The sequence below is a fragment of the Poecilia reticulata genome, chromosome 17, assembly GCF_904066995.2.
Source record: "Poecilia reticulata chromosome 17, P_reticulata-male-v2, whole genome shotgun sequence".
Lineage (NCBI taxonomy): Eukaryota > Metazoa > Chordata > Actinopteri > Cyprinodontiformes > Poeciliidae > Poecilia > Poecilia reticulata.
The window spans coordinates 18,534,786-18,552,077 of record NC_088846.1 but is presented as its reverse complement, the minus strand read 5'-3'; the positions used below and the strand labels follow the sequence as shown (position 1 = coordinate 18,552,077).

General features: G+C 36.2%; 1 protein-coding gene across 3 annotated transcripts in view; it reads right to left on the bottom strand.

Annotated features, from left to right (window-relative positions):
* Positions 1–17,292, bottom strand: part of asic1c (acid-sensing (proton-gated) ion channel 1c) — a 106,436-nt gene that overhangs the window by 28,853 nt on the left and 60,291 nt on the right. Inside the window, exon 1 of one of the 3 annotated variants that reach the window (XM_008434284.3) lies at positions 11,883–12,632. The exons of the other annotated variants lie outside the window; for them this stretch is intronic. Coding sequence (XP_008432506.1) covers positions 11,883–12,407 — 525 coding nt within the window. The 5' untranslated portion in view covers positions 12,408–12,632. Of the gene's footprint in view, positions 1–11,882; positions 12,633–17,292 lie in introns of those variants that run through there. 3 annotated transcript variants of the gene reach the window in all.

The window sequence follows — 17,292 nt, the reverse complement described above, 5'->3', positions numbered from 1 at the left end:
CCAATGGTACAGAGAGGCGGAGGGTGGTGGTATTGATCAAATCAGAAACACCTAGCGTAAAGAAAATCTTCAAAAAGAAAAAAAAGATGAAGTCTGAAGTTCAGACTTCATCTAAATTTACTGGAGGATCTGCAGCAAGTTTATTGGTCGATAAAACTGTATTATTGATAGCTGAGGTGACTACTCGACAAAAAAACCTGCAGACTTTCCTTAAAAATGTGTCGAGACAATTTGTTGCAGACCATTTTAAAGTAGGTTTCTCTACCTAAATAAACTATAATATATAAAACTGAAAGTAATTTATTCTCCTGGTGCCTGCAAATGTGACTTTGGTTGAATTTCAAAGTGTTTTTCTCCATTTATGAAAGCCTGTAAAGATTTTGTTTGACAGGAAGCTGAGATTCATACTTATTTCATCACCTTTTCAGTCGTAAAGCAACATTTTTGTTTCCAGTTTGGAAAACAAGAATTGCAAAAATGAACTGATATGAACTTTGGTGCTATGAAACACAACATTTTTACTATTATTATTATTATTATTATTATTATTAAAAACTTCTGATTAATGTGTTTCCTTTAAAAAGAATATGTTATTACAATCTTTGAATTGTGAAAAATTATTTTGAACTAATTAAATATGCCCCAAAAGCTGGAAATTATTTGTGTTAATGTAGCGTGTACCTCTTTCACTGGAGTGATGCGGCTACAGGAGCTTATCTGCTGGTTCTTAATCAAATAATGCAAACTATTTTAACACAAAACAACAACAAGCTATTTATAACCTAAAGAAATTTTTAAATACTGTAGAAACTAAGAAATGACACAAACCCATAAAACCACAACTCTCTGTTGTCATGTTTGTTTTTGTGTTAAGTCAAAACATTAGGAATTATTTATGAGCGCAGCACCTCCTTGTTAACAACCCCATTACAACCAAAAATAAAATTAAAAAATATTCAAGATAGTCTGAGAAATTTACCACATGCAGTGCAAGCACTCTAATTAATAAATGTCAACTGACAATGAGTAGATGATAAAATTATGATTATGAACAACAATGTTTCCAAAACAACCTTTTCCATTAATTTGAACTATGTTTGGTCAGCTAACTCGCACATGAGATGTGAGTAATGGTGAAGCATGGTCAATTAAATAACTTGTTTCATCCTCCTGCTGGTACATATTCATTATCATATGTATATAACCACATCTACAGTAAACTATGATTATAGTTTACTGTAGATAAACAGTAATCATAGTTTACTGTTTATCTACAGTAAACTATAATTATAGTTTACTGTAGATAAACTATAATCTACAGTAAACAGCAATTGTTTAACAGATTGCTGTTAAACAATCTGTTTTAACAGCAGGTATGAAACGTCTCCCTTTTAGAAACCACCAAAACTGCAAAAACATCAAGAAACAAAATGGTGAACAGTGTCACTAAATTTCTGTGCATTAAAGATATGATCTTAATATGTGCTGTGTATGTGCTGGAGAAGATTCTAACTAAATAACTAATGCAGCATTAACTTTAACTCGACTTTAAGCTGACATGTTTTCCATGGTTCCAGGAGACTTTGGAGGAAAGAGATGCTGTATTCCTCACACATGAAGTGAATATCCAGGCTGATCAGCAACAAGTCAAAAAGCCAGGGGCATTTTACACTAAGTAAGGTTATCAATATGTAAAACGTCACACTTCTGAACTTTATAAGATCTTGTAGTTAAATGTTTTTTTTTTCCTTCTTCAGATTTATACATGATAGAGCAGGGGAGTTCTCTGATTATTTTGAGCATGAAGCAAACTTCAGTGGCAAGATGGTGGTGGTTCATTATTGAGTCAGCAGCCTATCTGTGTTCTGAGTAACCAATAGAAGAGATGTAGCTGGCTGAGCCACATCCTGGTAGCTCATCCCCAAATTTATTGCAATCTTTGGAACAGCTGCTGCTGCACTCACGGGGTTCTAGCTGCATCAATTATTACAACAAGAAACTGAAATGAACACATCATGCTCTTTAGCAAAATGCATAAAAATACAAAAATAAATCCCCATTTGCTGGGCTCCTAATACATAGGGTTATCTAATGGATTATGCACATATCTCCAGTTCAGTGCAATCAATAAAAATCTAATTTTGAAATCATTTGCCTGATTCCTGACCAAATCGTATTGAAAACCCCTTATCTACATCCTCATTTGATCTTCTATTTGCAAAATCTAGTGGTCATGACTGCTATTACCTTCGAAGATGTTTGTGGTTGGAATTTTATTTTATTAGTCCTACTTTTATTGGGTCTTTTATTTGCATCTTTATCATATCCATAAGCTCCATTACAGACAGTCATGATTAAGTCAGTGCTGTCTTTGTTTCCACATCTATAAGCCTTATTGCTCATCTCAGGTCTGTGCGTGCTTGGGCGCGTTTGTCTGCTGTCAGGGAGCAGGTGGTGAAGAGGGCTTTTTCGTGTTCGCTCTATTTTCTCTAGTATGAACAAAATGATGACTAATTGATTGATGTATGTAGCACTTCTTCTTCAAAAAAAAAAAAAAATACAATGCACGTGTTGATCCACATGTTAGCTTAAATGCTATGGCCCTACTTTTTTGTCCTGTAAGAAAATAATGAATTCAAAATGAAAGAGTAGCTCTTTGTTACCCAGTTTTACTTGATCTTAACTTGTGGTCAAAGTAATATTTTAACATTAGGATTATACATTAGCAGAACATGAATAAGAAAAAACTAAAAATAATTAAAAAAAAAAGAAATGAATGAATAAAAAAACTTTGGCACAACAGAAAAAGTATATTCTCTGCATACATTCATTCTCTTACAGCTGCTCTACATCATGTCAACCCCCACTGAGGCTGACGGGGAAAAAAAAAAACAATATTTTTCTTTTAGCCTTTTGTGTGATCAAATATTTTTTTTAAACTATTGGTTAGATAAAAAAAAACACATTTATATATATTTTTTTGCCATAGTAATAATCGACATATATTTTCTCACATAAACAGTGGTACATCCGAGATATCTGACTTCTTATGAGTAATAGCCTGGTTTCTTCTCCTGTTGATCATATCTGTGTATTTCCTCAATTGCAAAATTCTCTGGACACGTGTCAATAGATACGAGGTGCATTTTATGAGGAAGTTAATTGCATGAGCTTCTTTCTTCCATTCAGGCTTAAAAATGTGTGATGCAGGAGGCTCTCCGTGCTCACAGAATCATCCCTTGTCAGCAGTTCAAACCAAAGTACCGTTTCATTACGCTGAGCTCCAGAGGTTACACACAGCCAATAAAGTTCAATCATCACCCCTCTTTCAGACACATGGTCTCTCAGTGCTTCACAACACTTATCTAGTTCTGTACTAATGCCAGTTTAAATGGTCAGATATCATGTTTTAGAGCCAGAAAACCTAAATTTAACCTAAATGTCAGTGCAGGTACAAAACATAAATATGTTAAAATTGGCTTTTTCATTATTTGCAGATAAGAAATTTTAAAACACCTTTTTAATGATTGTCAGACTTTGTAGCAGCATCACTGTTTATTGTGCTGATTTTGAACATATTGTTTTCTTCACAAGTTAAGACAGTTCTAATATAATATGGTCAAAGGTTATGTGCAAGAGGTCCTATGCAGAAAATGCAGGTGAACCTCCTGAAAATAAACTCACCAAAAACATTCTCTGTTGTAAACACTTTTTTTGTCTCCTCTGGGGAATGAATAACCCAGACTGACGGACAAAGATATGACACAGTTGATGCAACAGCAGATGGCTCTAGCAGGGAATAACAATACAGCACCCTGGCTGCTGTTCATGAGTAGAGTTTTTTTCAGGTCAGAAACTTATCAGTTTTCCTTTTATATGGGCCTTCTGTTGGTAACAATTTCCTGCTGATGTCTGCAGAACTTTTTATGAATTAAAACATTAACCTAGAATGAGAAGCAGCTCTAGGTTAGCTGGCAAGGTAAGGCATTTTACTTCAATTTTATACACACTCAGCAAACAGTGTGTACATAAATATAAGACACAATTAAAAAATATATATTCATGCAGAAATATCAAAATGTTTCTTCTGCATATGTTTCCTCAGTTAGCCACAGTCTTCATTCGTTTTCAAGTGTCCAAGCCAAATGAATGAGAAAATGTTTTATTGTGGCCGCTGCATCGTTTTATCATCCTTTTCTTCCTGTACCCATCAATACATATGTAAGATTAACTTGAAGTGACCATTTGGAGCAAAACATCTAGTTGAGGGAAAACTGGAGAGAATGGATGAAATGACTGGTAGTGTCCTTTGGAAGAGCTACATTATGGTAGTGAATTAAATCCTAATTAGTAAAACTGACTGTGTAGAAAAACATCATTGCCACAATCACTACATAATATAATCAATACAAAGCAAAGTTGCTAAGAACTGATGCTTTGTAGTGAATCAGAAGAACCTTCCAGAACTCCCATTGATTGTCAGCTCCAAACTTTTATTTCCTTTCACTGCTCAGCTCTCTCTCTCTCTCTCTCTCTCTTGATTCCTATGTGTGTATATTAAACATAGGAATGTTTCATTTAGACTGTGTGTGTAAGCTGAAGCACAAGCTAATCATCCCAGTGTTCAAGCATGTAATTAGTAAGCCTTGACCCTGTACAATTTTCAAAGTCCAAAAGAGATACCATTTTGTTTTATGGAAAACGAAATGAAAGAAATTTATTAGGGTTTAATTCTCAGATTTTTACATGCACAGTTTTATTTAAGACCTAACTCACTCCTCCAAGGCTGTCCACGAATGACACAAACCATCCTCTTTTATGTCAAAGCCAAGCTGAGCCCCAGAGGTCTCATTAGAGGAGGAGCAGAGATTCAACTGAGTAAAGAGATGAACTCCTTTAAGGGCCAGTGCAAATGTTCAAAGCCTGGAGAGGCACTGGCAGCAATTACATGTTGTGCACCAAAAACACATCAACCACAGTGCAGATAAAGGAGGTAAAATATGAGTGATATCTTTGATTAATGTCCAGTAACTCTGAAACTGAACTCATGAATGGATTCATCATTATCGGCCCTGGTGACTTCACTGATCACTTGACTGTAAAAAAGCAAGGGGATGTTATATGATACAATAGACTCTTGACTACTGAAGGTTTGGGTTCTTGCTAAGACTTTGATCTGTAGACAATAACTAATAACACAGCTATGAGCTTACAGAAAGCTTACAAAACGTTTTCACTTTACCATTGTTTTAATGTAATCTATTTTATACTCTCCATTCATTTCTATTCCTTTAAAGAAGGAAGAGAAAGCATTCCTGTAATGAAAAAAAGAGGTTTTAGAATGACCTAGTCAAAGTCTGTAGGTAAATTCAACTGTAGCATAACCTTAAACCAGCTGTTCATGCTCAAAAAGCACCCAGTGTGGCTGAGAAAATATGTTTAGCAAATAAGAGTGGGCTAAAATTCATCCATGCTGATGGAAAATGCTCATGACCTTTTACAATATTTGATGTCAGTTGTTGCATCATAGAGTAACATATCCAGTGGTTTAGGGTCTTAATAATAATGTTATTATTATTATTATTATTATTATTATTATTTTATTTTATTTTTTACCTAAGGGCAGGTTAGGTAAAATATATAAAGGCTCATATATATAAGAGCTTTTATATATGATCTCACTAATGAAAAGTAATGACAACTATATTTGTTTGCACTCAGAGATACAAATGCAAATATGACACTGTGCACATTTTTTAACCTTATTAAACAAACTTTATAGTCAGATAAAAAAAACTATTTAATTTAGCATAAATGTTTTATACCTTCTACACATGACTGCAGAAATGTTTATTTATTAGCAAAAAGAATTGACCTTTCATAAGTTAGGGTATTGTTGCAACTGTTGCACCCTAATTATCATATATCAGTGAATATAAAGAGTCGGTTTCTTAACATATGTACAAGAAGTATGAGGTTTGACCAGAATGTTAGATCAAAAGTAAAAAATAAAATAAAATAAAATAAAAAATTACTACTTAAATCAGCTCCTTGGCTACCTGAGACAGACAAAAAAAAACAAAAAATCAAATAAACGTTGCAGTCCTTCTGATACAGTTTATCTCTTCCAGCAGTCAATCAAAAGTGTGTTTTACTGATAATGACTTTTCTTCATGTAACTTTACAAGCAACACTGTCACCATTACAATCACATGAAAACGTACTAAAAGCGCACAAACCACAGAGAAACAAGAGCTGGTAAAAGAGTTTGAACATCTGAGTTACAATGTGACTCAAGTTAATTTGGATACATAGAATTGTATAAGAAACACAAAGGGGGAAAAAACCCCGCTTGCAATCAGAATGTCACTCCAGTGGATAGGCAGCTTTTTTAGCAGAGGGAGACATCTTGTGGCCTGCATCTAAATGAAACTAACCTCACAGGGCCTTATAAAGAAATGCTCCCATTCTGTATGCAGTACATGTAGTGCAACGGAAGCCAGAATGAATTTTTAGCTAAGAGAAGCTTATACTCTGAAAGAACTCATATATTATTAATCAAAAGGAAGGAATATTGACGTGCACGTTGTCAGGAAATTATTTAAAAAATAACACCAACGTGAAAAGTTTCAAAGAATCATAGATTCAGTGTGAATTTTAATGTGCACATCATTACTTCAATGCATAATCCACTACAGGTGCATTTTTAAGCTGCTGCAGCATCTATTTGGTTTCACTAAAGAAAAGACTTCCTATTGCTCATTGAGAGTCTACAGTATTTATAAGCATCTCTGACATGGCTGGAGCAAATTGCATCCTGGCAGACCAGGTGGAAGGCAGGTGCAGTCTGTATCAATAAAAAACAGATGTACCTTGCTTTTCCTGCTGTCTTTCTCCCTTGTTCCATTCTAGGCAAGAGGATAAACAAAAAAAAACTGCTGTCACTCAAGCTTTCGGTCCGCAGTCTGCAGTCACACGCTGATAAACTCACTTCTCAAATTTCCTCACGGGGAATTTTTATTTGCTGGAGGCATTTTTCTCCAGCATGTTCCCATCTTATATGCTTAGCTGGATGATTTTGATATCTTTTCCTAAATCCCTTTTTGCTCACACAGGCAGAAATTAGACAAAGGAAAATGTGGACTTAAAGGGCACTTCACCATGTACAATGAATTTAAAGTCCAAGTTTAAACATTGATTAGCTCATAATACACATTTATTTCAAATTTTAACATGCACATTATGGTACATACACTTAGAAATACTTAGAAATCTAATGGCATTTTGTTACATTAAAACAAGCGTTGATGGAATTGAAGTTATACGTGATACACTAAAAAAATATGTTGCATAAATATAAAGCAAAATAAGTCAACTGAAAATGGTTTTCAAAATTTTTTATGAATAAAAACCTTAATGAAATATGTGGTATATATTTGCATACAGCCTCATTTACTCTGATAACCCTAAATAAAATACAAAATAACCAAATGCCTTCAGATGTTACCTTATTAGTCATTACGTAATCTAAAGTTGGGGAAAAGGGTGAGAGCAGAGTAAGGTTATAAAACAACATCTCAACGCTTTGAAGAGGAGCAGCAGATTATGGGGGTGTGATTTTCAGCACAGACAGTTCTTGAAAACGTAGTTATAGCTAAAGTAAGTAAAAGGACTAGTTTGGTGATAACAAAATGTCAAATGTTTCAAGGAGTAAATGAACTGTTTGGACTACTGCGTACAGAGACGAGATACTAGCTTTTTTTTTTTTTTTTCAAAGAAGCAGATAGCAAAAATGAAACTACATATAATCACTGAAATATTTTGTAAATGTGACTTTGTGGTTTACCCTCATCATTTTCCCCTAAATTCCAGTTATAATCAATGATCTTGGTCAAACTTCCCATTGGAAAGAGACAGGCAATCTATAACATCACATAATAGCTCTATTGGTTTTGGACAGAGCGGTTCTTGTGCCCAGTGCCTCCACCTAACAAGCTAATTAACTTAAGAGGTTCTGTCAACTGGCACCTTTAATGTTTGCCTCTGGTAGTATCTGCTGCCTGATGTGCTAGTCAGCAAAAAGCATTCTCACACTGCGAACCTGCAATGAATTCCTTCAGTATTCCTCTTCAGCATCATTGATCACACTGCCAATGCTGCACTTACTGTAACTGTGACTCCCACACTGGGCTTTACCGACACTGAGTAATGGTAGAAACACATTAGATATTTGTTATCTGGTCTGTCATCCAAGCTTACTGCCTCGAATTTGTTTATTTCATCATTTGCACTGTGGACATTCACTTTATCCTCGCTCTCTCTCTTTACGTGCTCCAGGCAGCTCTGTAATTTCGTGCTACTTCACACAGCTCTCCCCTTCATCTCCTCTAATACTTCCAGTTGTGCATCACGGTGCTGGCTCGACTCCAGAGCAAGTCTGAATCACAATGATGCTCCTGCGCTCAGTCCCAGTCCCACCTCAATCTAAGCACGGCACAGCCTCCATTTCGGTTTACTCCCCTCCTTGCTTTGTTTCCATTTTGTTTTAGAGCTCTCCTTTTTTTAACCTTCTTCCAGCCTGCATCTCCCACACTGCGTATTTTCTGTCTTTCTCTGCAGCTGAACTGATTGGATCTGACACTCAAACTTCACTTCCGCCATCTTTTTTTTCTAACTTTCTCTTTGGTTGACCTCCAAGCTAACTTCCTCCTCCAAACTATACTGCAGTGCATTAAATAAAACACCACATGCTTTTGGAGACTAGAAACAAGCCTAAAGTGTTATTAAAAGCATACATAAGCCAAAGGTCTTTAGTTTCCACTGGATTTAATGCATTGACAGGAAGTCTAGTCACAACATACAAGATGAATAGTAATAGGATAAATGTTCAAGAATGTCTCTGCAGTGGCGTAAGCCTGCTAAAGTGCTGAGCTGCTGATCGATTTAAATGATATTACAGTGACTTCAGTATGCTTCCTGCATACACATGCAGGAGATTATTTATTTAGTCAGAGTTGGTCTTGCAGGTTTAATCCACAGTATCAGTTTAGGGCGGCCATACAGATCTCAGAGTCTTCAGTGCTAATGAGGTCATCAATCAGACATCAACTCAAAGACTGTATTTAAAGCACCAAGATGGATGAAAATTATCTAGCAGAAAAACAATCCCTCCTCTAAGAAAGGCATTTAGCTGCACAAGCATTTAGAAATGCGTTTCACTTTGTTAGCTTGTATGCAAGAAAACATCCACACAGCTTCTCGGAAAAGCACAAACAAATCCCCGAAGAAGTTTGCAATAAATGAGTAGATTGGTTTGAAATATGATGAAAGTGATCTATCAATGCTACAGTTCATGGTGCTCTCACTTCACCGTAAATCCTCCCTCCCCCGCTCTGACATCAGTTTCTTCACAAATAGACTCTACAAGAATGCACCATAACTGAGCTCACTTGTTCAAACTTTTTATCTTTAACAGCGTAAGCAAGACTGGTATACTGTTGCCTTGTAAAAGTATTCAATACACTTCAAATTTTCCACAATTTGTGACGCAACATTTACAAACGTCAATGTATTTCATAAAGACTTTATGTGATTCACCAACACAAGGTTGCGTATAACTCAATCTAAAAGAAAAGCCGTCAAGGTTGTCAAAATGTGTCACTTATTTTAATCTGAAAGCTGTGCATTTCTACTCAGCCACCCTGAGTCAGTATTGTCTTTCCAACCTTTGCTACAGCTACAGCTTAAGATCTAACAAAATATGTGCAAAACTCTTCCAGTTTTGCACATTCCTCTTCTAAAAGTTGCTAAATGTTGGTCAGATTTGAAGGAGAGCATCCATGAACCTTGTCACACTTTCTCTGTTGAACATAAGTATGGGTTAACGGGGCGATTCTAATCCTTCATATGCTTTGATCCAAACCCTTCTGACCAGAGGTTTAGGGTCACTCTCTTGTTGGAAGGTGAACCTCTGCCTTGGCCTCAAGTCTTGACCAAATATGGAAAAATTCAAGAAGTGAAAATACTTTTGCAAGCACTGTACTCTCATGGAAACACTGACGTTTGTCTGAAATCTAATGAAGACGGACTCTGCAGCATTTCTGCAAGGAACTCTTCTTCAAAGGGTTAAGATACAGTCAACTGACAAATATCATACAAAAGGACCCCAGGCCAGGATTTGAACCCAGGCAACCTTCATGCAACACGGCAAATGTACTGCCAGATGTGCAGCTGTGTGATCCTTACCCACACTGTCATTTTCATATTCTGAAGCTATTAAAGCAAAAATAATCCATGATAATCCATTAAAGTAGTTTGTGTTGTGATTTCTATTAGCTAGTTTAGCAAAAAAAAAAAAATAATAGTGATTTAAAGAGGGAAAGGATAACAGGGTATCACTGCAGATAAATCCACAGGAGAAGTGATTTGATGAATACATTTCAGTGAACTAATTTAGATATTTTCCAGACCTTGTGAAAGTCACGGTGCAGCGATAATGCTGAAGTCTATGATGGCTATAATCTCTGTTCAGTGCCATCTCTGAGCCTCCCACATTAAAATCAGCAGACTGAGGAAGTCGAGGAGGGGGAATTCAGGCAGCTACATGAATCTTTAATTAGGCCCCTCTATACTTAGGCCCCCAGTGCATCTCGAATTTCCGACATTTATCTGAAAATTGCCCTTTAAATGTGAGGATGTGAAAAAAGCCAAGGTCACAGTACTGACCACAGCCATATCAAAATCTGCTGTTTTGTTTTTAGGGTGATGACTCAGATCGGTGCACTCGTTACAACAGTGAAGCTCTTCTAAACGCCTCAGGCTGGCTGCAAGCTCACAAGCCAAATCTCAGATTTCGATATTAACCATTGTCTCCACAAATACCATTACTGTCACTTTTCCGTGTATACGTAATTAATACACATCTTGCACCTCTGAAATGGTTCAAATTTAATCGCTTAAATGCATTTGAATACAATCCTCCCTTTGTCCCTTTGTAGCAGAATGATTAAATTCTATCTACTTTTTTATTATATTATTTTATCTCTTTAGTAAATGGTTTAAAAAGTGACTTATTTGCAAAAATAGCACCTTTCGAAATGACAGCAATATTTCTTGAATTTACATGCATTTCTCTTTGTCTAATAATAACACATTTGTATATTTACTGCCGTTGCTGTGGCAAAGTAAGTTTTTCTTTTTTGTATTAACAAAGGAAAACAATAATGTGCTGAAAACACTGCTGGGCTTGAAAACAGCATATGTTTGCTTCATAATGCATGATGTCAACAGAGAATTGCAGCACCATATGGCACCTCAGCAGCTCACATAGTTCTAAGGATACTTTTAAGAAAGCTAACTAAAGTTTTATGGTTCAAGAAAAGAAACATATTGCCAGAAGTCACACAACGAAGAACTGGGCAAAATATGAAGCCCGACATCACATTTAGGAAGCATTTTCCTGCTTTCATCATAACAAGGAAGTAAATATTTAGTACTCTTTAGAATCTTTCCTGGTCTAAACTCTATGAGCTTAATGCTCCCCTTAAATTCAAACATTCGTTCCAAATACACACTCTTTAAAAGTGGTGCTATTATAGATAAAAGAGCACTAAAGAAGGATCAGCTACATTTTGTCAAATATTGCTTTTAGGCTTTTAATTTTAATAATAGTTTGTCTTTAAATGCAAAATTTGTAACTGATTACCTTTTTATAAATGTCTTTAATAAATATTTATGTGAATAATCTGCTCACAGCATATTGTAGAATATTTTTTCAAAGCTTTTTCAGTCTTTAGCAGCATACTGATCCAGAAATCCATGCTCTTTGGGGCGCTTTACGATGATTAATTTTAGGCCGACTCCACAAAGGGATCCCTACATACCGTTGTGAAGTTCTCCGGACCACAATCCTTGCCTCTATATTTGCAGTCAAGCAACATTTCTTCTATGTCGTGGCTTGTCCTTTTCACAAAATCCAACATGTCGAAGCTTTTGGTGGGGAAAAATTGGCTGTTGTCTGTGGGTTGTCCCAAAACAGCCATGAAATCATCAAAGTCCCCCTGTTCCACACCAAGCAGCCCGGCCATCCAGAAGACATCATTTCTTGAAATCTTGGACTTGCGAAAGCTGTTGTAGTTGCACATGGTGATGGCCGGGAAATACATGACAGGACTGTCCATTTCATCCAGAATGGTGACATAGGGATACTGATAATACTCAATCACACGGTCCGCTACCTGGAGGAGGAAGATGGAAAGAGATGAACAAAATGCAGCAGCCCAAAGCAATCGCCGAAAAGTCACTCCACCGGGCAAGAAGATGTGACTCAGGCCATGGAGGGTACAGTTGGCCCCAAACACGGTGATATCTGACGGTGGACGCGGTGCTTCTTCCTCTGGAGCCCCCATTTTCTGCAAGTTTCCAATCTAGGCTAAAGGTCTACTGTATGTGATACCTGAATTTTCCCTTTGCTGGACAATAAAGGTTGTTTTTCTATTCTATTCTATTCTATTCTATTCTATTCTATTCTATTCTATTCTATTCTATTCGGTTTTGGCTGATGTACAGCTATACTGAAGAGTAAGGATAGCAGTGCGGTTCACTTAAACTGAATGCTCATGTGAGGTTTGCGCAGGGTAGGGTCTGGTTTCCAGCTTTGCGCTCAAGGGAGGGGAATGGGTTGGATTTCTGGAGCAGGGAGGCAGTGACATAAAGACAATCCTAGCTGAGATGTTGGAGGGTGCTCTAATTTCAAGAGATTTGGTTTCATCTGAGAAGTAAGACCTCATCCAACAGCAGGAAGTGGTGAATGAATTCCAGGGTGATACAGCAAAAACGCAAAGGGGGAAAGTGAAGCATTTTCAGTCTTCGGCTCACTTCTGAGAATAATACTCTGGCATTAAGATAATCTTTTTTTTTATTAAATAAAGTGTCTATCAAAAGTATTCACATTAATTGAACAATTTTAAATTTTGTCATGTTACAATCACAAGGGCCTAAACTTTTGAGGCATTTTTTTTTAATAGATCAACATAAAGCAGTTGCATGACTGTGAAGTGGAAGAGAAATTATATGTGGTTTTTAAAATTCTGTCCGAATAAAAATCTGTGTGGCAAGCATAAGCACACAGCTTTTCTACACCATTTCCACAAAACAAAGCCTTTTATAACCACTTGGATTCAGAAGTCACCTAATTAGACAATAGACAATCCAGCTGCTCTGTTAAGGCTTCAAAGGTTTACTTGACAACAAATGGCATCGTGAAAACCAAGGAACACAGCACACAGTTTGGGCACAAAGTGAAAATCCTCTCTTCATATGAGGCTAAAATGTTACCTTTTTTGACATTACACAAAACACTATCTGCTGACAACTAATAGCCTTAAATCGTGTCATTGTTTGAAATAATGGTGGCTGAGTCATGCTGTGCCAAAGCTTTTCTTCTAAAGTACGGAGAAGCTGGTCAAGGACAATGGAAAGATGAATGGAGATAAATGCAAGACGGGCCAAGAAGAACATTTGTAAGAGGCTACAAAAGACCAGGGCAGATTTTCACTTTCTCACAGAAAGACAACCATAAATAAACAGCTGTACTGAAAGGAACTTTTGGCAAGATTTCAAAATTTATGTTCATATGCCACACACTGTACATAATCTTAGTGAACTTCATTTTGCAGAGACAATGGACAAGAAATATTTGTCTCTAAATGTGCAAAGATGGTTGGAAGTAGCCCCCAAAAAACCCTACAGGTGAAATTGTAATGAAAGACCGTTTTAATGATTAAATCAGTTAGCCTAAAAAATTGGTACAACAGACTTCTTAAATGATCATTTGCCGAAAAAGTTCAAAACTGTGCGTAACTTTTCTGCTTTACAGTCATGCAGTACTCTATGTTGGTCTATGACAAAAAATCCCAATAAAGCGTTTGTGATTGACTACAACAATATGCAAAAAGTTCAAGGGCCATAAGTACTTTTGGAAGGTGCTGTGCATTACTGAAACTACCAAGTCAAGGATTCATGAACAAGAAGATCTAATGTCTACTAATGAACTAACAAACATGTGACCTAACAAGTCACAGGAGACAGCGCACGTGTGATCAGGAAACAAAGGAAATTATCTACTTTCACAGTAAAATAAATGGCAGAATTTTATAGGTGCAAAACTTCAGGAATTATTGATCATTACATTTAGTTAGAACAAATGACCCAGAGCGCCACAGAAATAGGCCAACACTCTGTTTTCCCAAAAACTCTAACTCATGTTGTAGTGAAACTCCAGAAATGCCACTAAGGTTTTGCCCTGAAACAGCCGGCGATAGGACACAAACCTGGCAGCTTTTGCAGTTACAGACTGAAAGTGTAACTCATTAGTTGGGCCGTTGTCCCAATTTGTGGATTTGTTTTTTATGCGAGTCAAGAAACTCACAATTTGACTGGCTGTGGTATAAAAAAGAAGAGGGTATTAAACTCCAGCCGACACCGATCCCTAAAGTTTGCAGCACATCAGTTTTCCATCTTGCTGCAGCAGTCTCCTTATCATGTGTTTTGTAGTAGCATCAATTATTAATATCTTCTACTAGCATCAATTATTAATATATGCAACTGTCCATGAGTTGCATATATTTCAACTAATGGACAGAGGTGTATATTGGCAGAGTGTAGGCCTTAGGCAATTTCAGATCAGCTTACTAAAATGTCTCGACTGGCATTGATTTGCTTCTGGAGTATCCACTTAAAATAGTTGGTAGGTTAACTGATGATAAGAACTCAGCCTTTAATGGCCTGTTAGGGACTATTAAAAATATATCTTGTTAATCTGTCGAGAGCTCTTCATGTCCTAATCTACCTTCATAATTTGCACCTGTCCATCATTCTCCCCCCTTTTTTGCTTTTTTATAACAGTTAACGCTTTAAATTATTTTATATCTGTCCATATTATGCCTTCTTATATTCCTATATGTCTATTTTTAGTTCATTGCTATAGTTTTATTACAAACAAGTCTTTTTAAGCAACTTTTCATATAACAATGGATTCATATTGACTGATACAGCCTAAACAGTTCTCATAGCCACTGAAACTGTCTTAAACACCCCAGTGGGGGACATCAACGCATTTTTATTCTATTCTACTCTGTCAAAACTGAACATTTACCCACACTTGGTGACTCTTCTTGTTATATGTAGAATATTGATTGATTGATTGATTCATTCGTTTATTTATACAGCGCGTAGGAACACCCAGCCAGAAAGACCAAAGCACTTTACATTAAAATGATTCCATGACAAAAGACAATATAGTAACTGCACACAATGTTACATATTATTAAACGCCTGTGTAAAAAGACATGTCTTAATTTAGTCTTAAAATGCCCCTACCAATATAGGGGAAGGCTTTTCCAAATCCGGGGTACTGTCACAGAAAAGGCATGATGTATGCAATGCATATGTGTGGAATATACATTGTGTATGCCACACTATACCTGTCTATGTCATATTATGGCACCTTTCCCCTGGGATCAACTTGGAAATCCAGACTTTTCATAAATTTACTTTGCTTTTCTTTCAGCCAAATAAAAAAATCATTGCACGTAAAGAATCAGTCTTAAGCATACTTATTAAGGAGAGGCGAAACGGTGGAGACCTTTCAATCCACAAATGTGTCAAATTCAGTTTTATGCACCGAAACAAAGATGACTTTTAACTCTTACTTCATCTTGTTGTGGTTTTTGAAGATATGAAGTATTTCAAATATTTCGACAAGTTGCCCTATTCTTTATTCTGGCTGCTACCTATAGCAATGGTGATGTGGTTTTTACTGAAGCAAAAGGATGTATTTATATGAATGTAGAAGGGTAGTGCCACTTAAAAGTAACACTTAATTTAATCAATACAGTGCAGTTTATTTCCAGATAGTGTAAATTAGATGTTCTGGGTAATGTGCTAGTGAAAGAAATTAGTGAACTAAAAAAATGACAGAGGAAGCATAGACTGCATTTAAATGTGTCAATATTACTGATACAGAGGACAAAGAAGATGAAAGCGTAATTTGGTGTTAGAGGCAGGATTCTAAATACATCAATACAAGATCCCTAAAATTGAAGCTGAAAACAATGCCAACCCTTTCTAATCCAAGTTACCAATAGGTATAGCATAGTTAATTTCCAGTAGTTTGTGTTACAAAGTTATCTGGGCAATCTCCATCAGAAGGTCCCAGAGGAAAAAAAAAAACGCACTGGCCCAGCTGGGAAAAACACAGCATCTTGTTCAAGGACACAGCATTTATCGAATGTCTTTAGCTGCTCTTCCACAAGTAGAGAAGTCCTCTCAAGTGGTTCCAAAATCAAAAGCTAAAAGGTTCCAAGTTTGAAAATGCTGAGACGATGTATTCATGTAGCAGAACTTTACACATCAATAAGCTTTAATGTGATAACGATGGACACATATGCAAATAGGCCGATTAAAATGCAAGGTCAGAACAGAGCATTGGCAATAATTTTAAGATGTTTTAAATCTCATGCCCCAAAACTTTATAGTTGAGCTCCTGAAGTTTATGTAGATTTTTTTAAAGCCATAGTAGAGCTTTAAATTAACATGTGGGGGTAAATTGTTGTGCAAAAACTAATTTGGCTGAGCTGCTGTCATAACGTTTTCTACATTGCTGTAGAGACTTGGGCTTGAAATTATTCATGCACCTGGCAGATTAAGTTTCAACATTATATCATTTCAATAAAAATATTAAACTAAAAAATAAAAATAAAACTACCTTCACAAGGTTTTATTTAAAACAAAAAACTGATTTCAATAATGTATTCATCGCACATGCTTAAAAATTGTGCGAATGTGCACATCTCCATTATTTCTTCTAGCGCTGCTAAAAACACTTGCAAATAAATATTTTTTGCTTACCATCAGTCTCCCTCATTTAACTCCAAATTGGTGTTAAAAACATAGACTGTGGAATATAAGTTAAGTCATTTTGTGCTTGTGCAACATTAAAAACACCAATAAGAATTTTAACTGCTGCCTTCCATCTATTCATCCATCTATCAGCTGTATTTTCACTTCATGAAACAGGATTTTTTTTTTTTTTTAATGATGCTAATCAGAGTCTGGAGCCTTAGTGAATGTCGACTGCAGCTGCTTTCTCTTATAGCATGCAGGAAATGGGCAACAGCTAATAAGGAAATTCAATATCCGCATCCAGTATTGACCCTAACACATGAGAATCCTCAATAAAATTATACGAGAAAAAGGGAAGATGAAATGGCTGGTGTTTGCACAACAGTGATG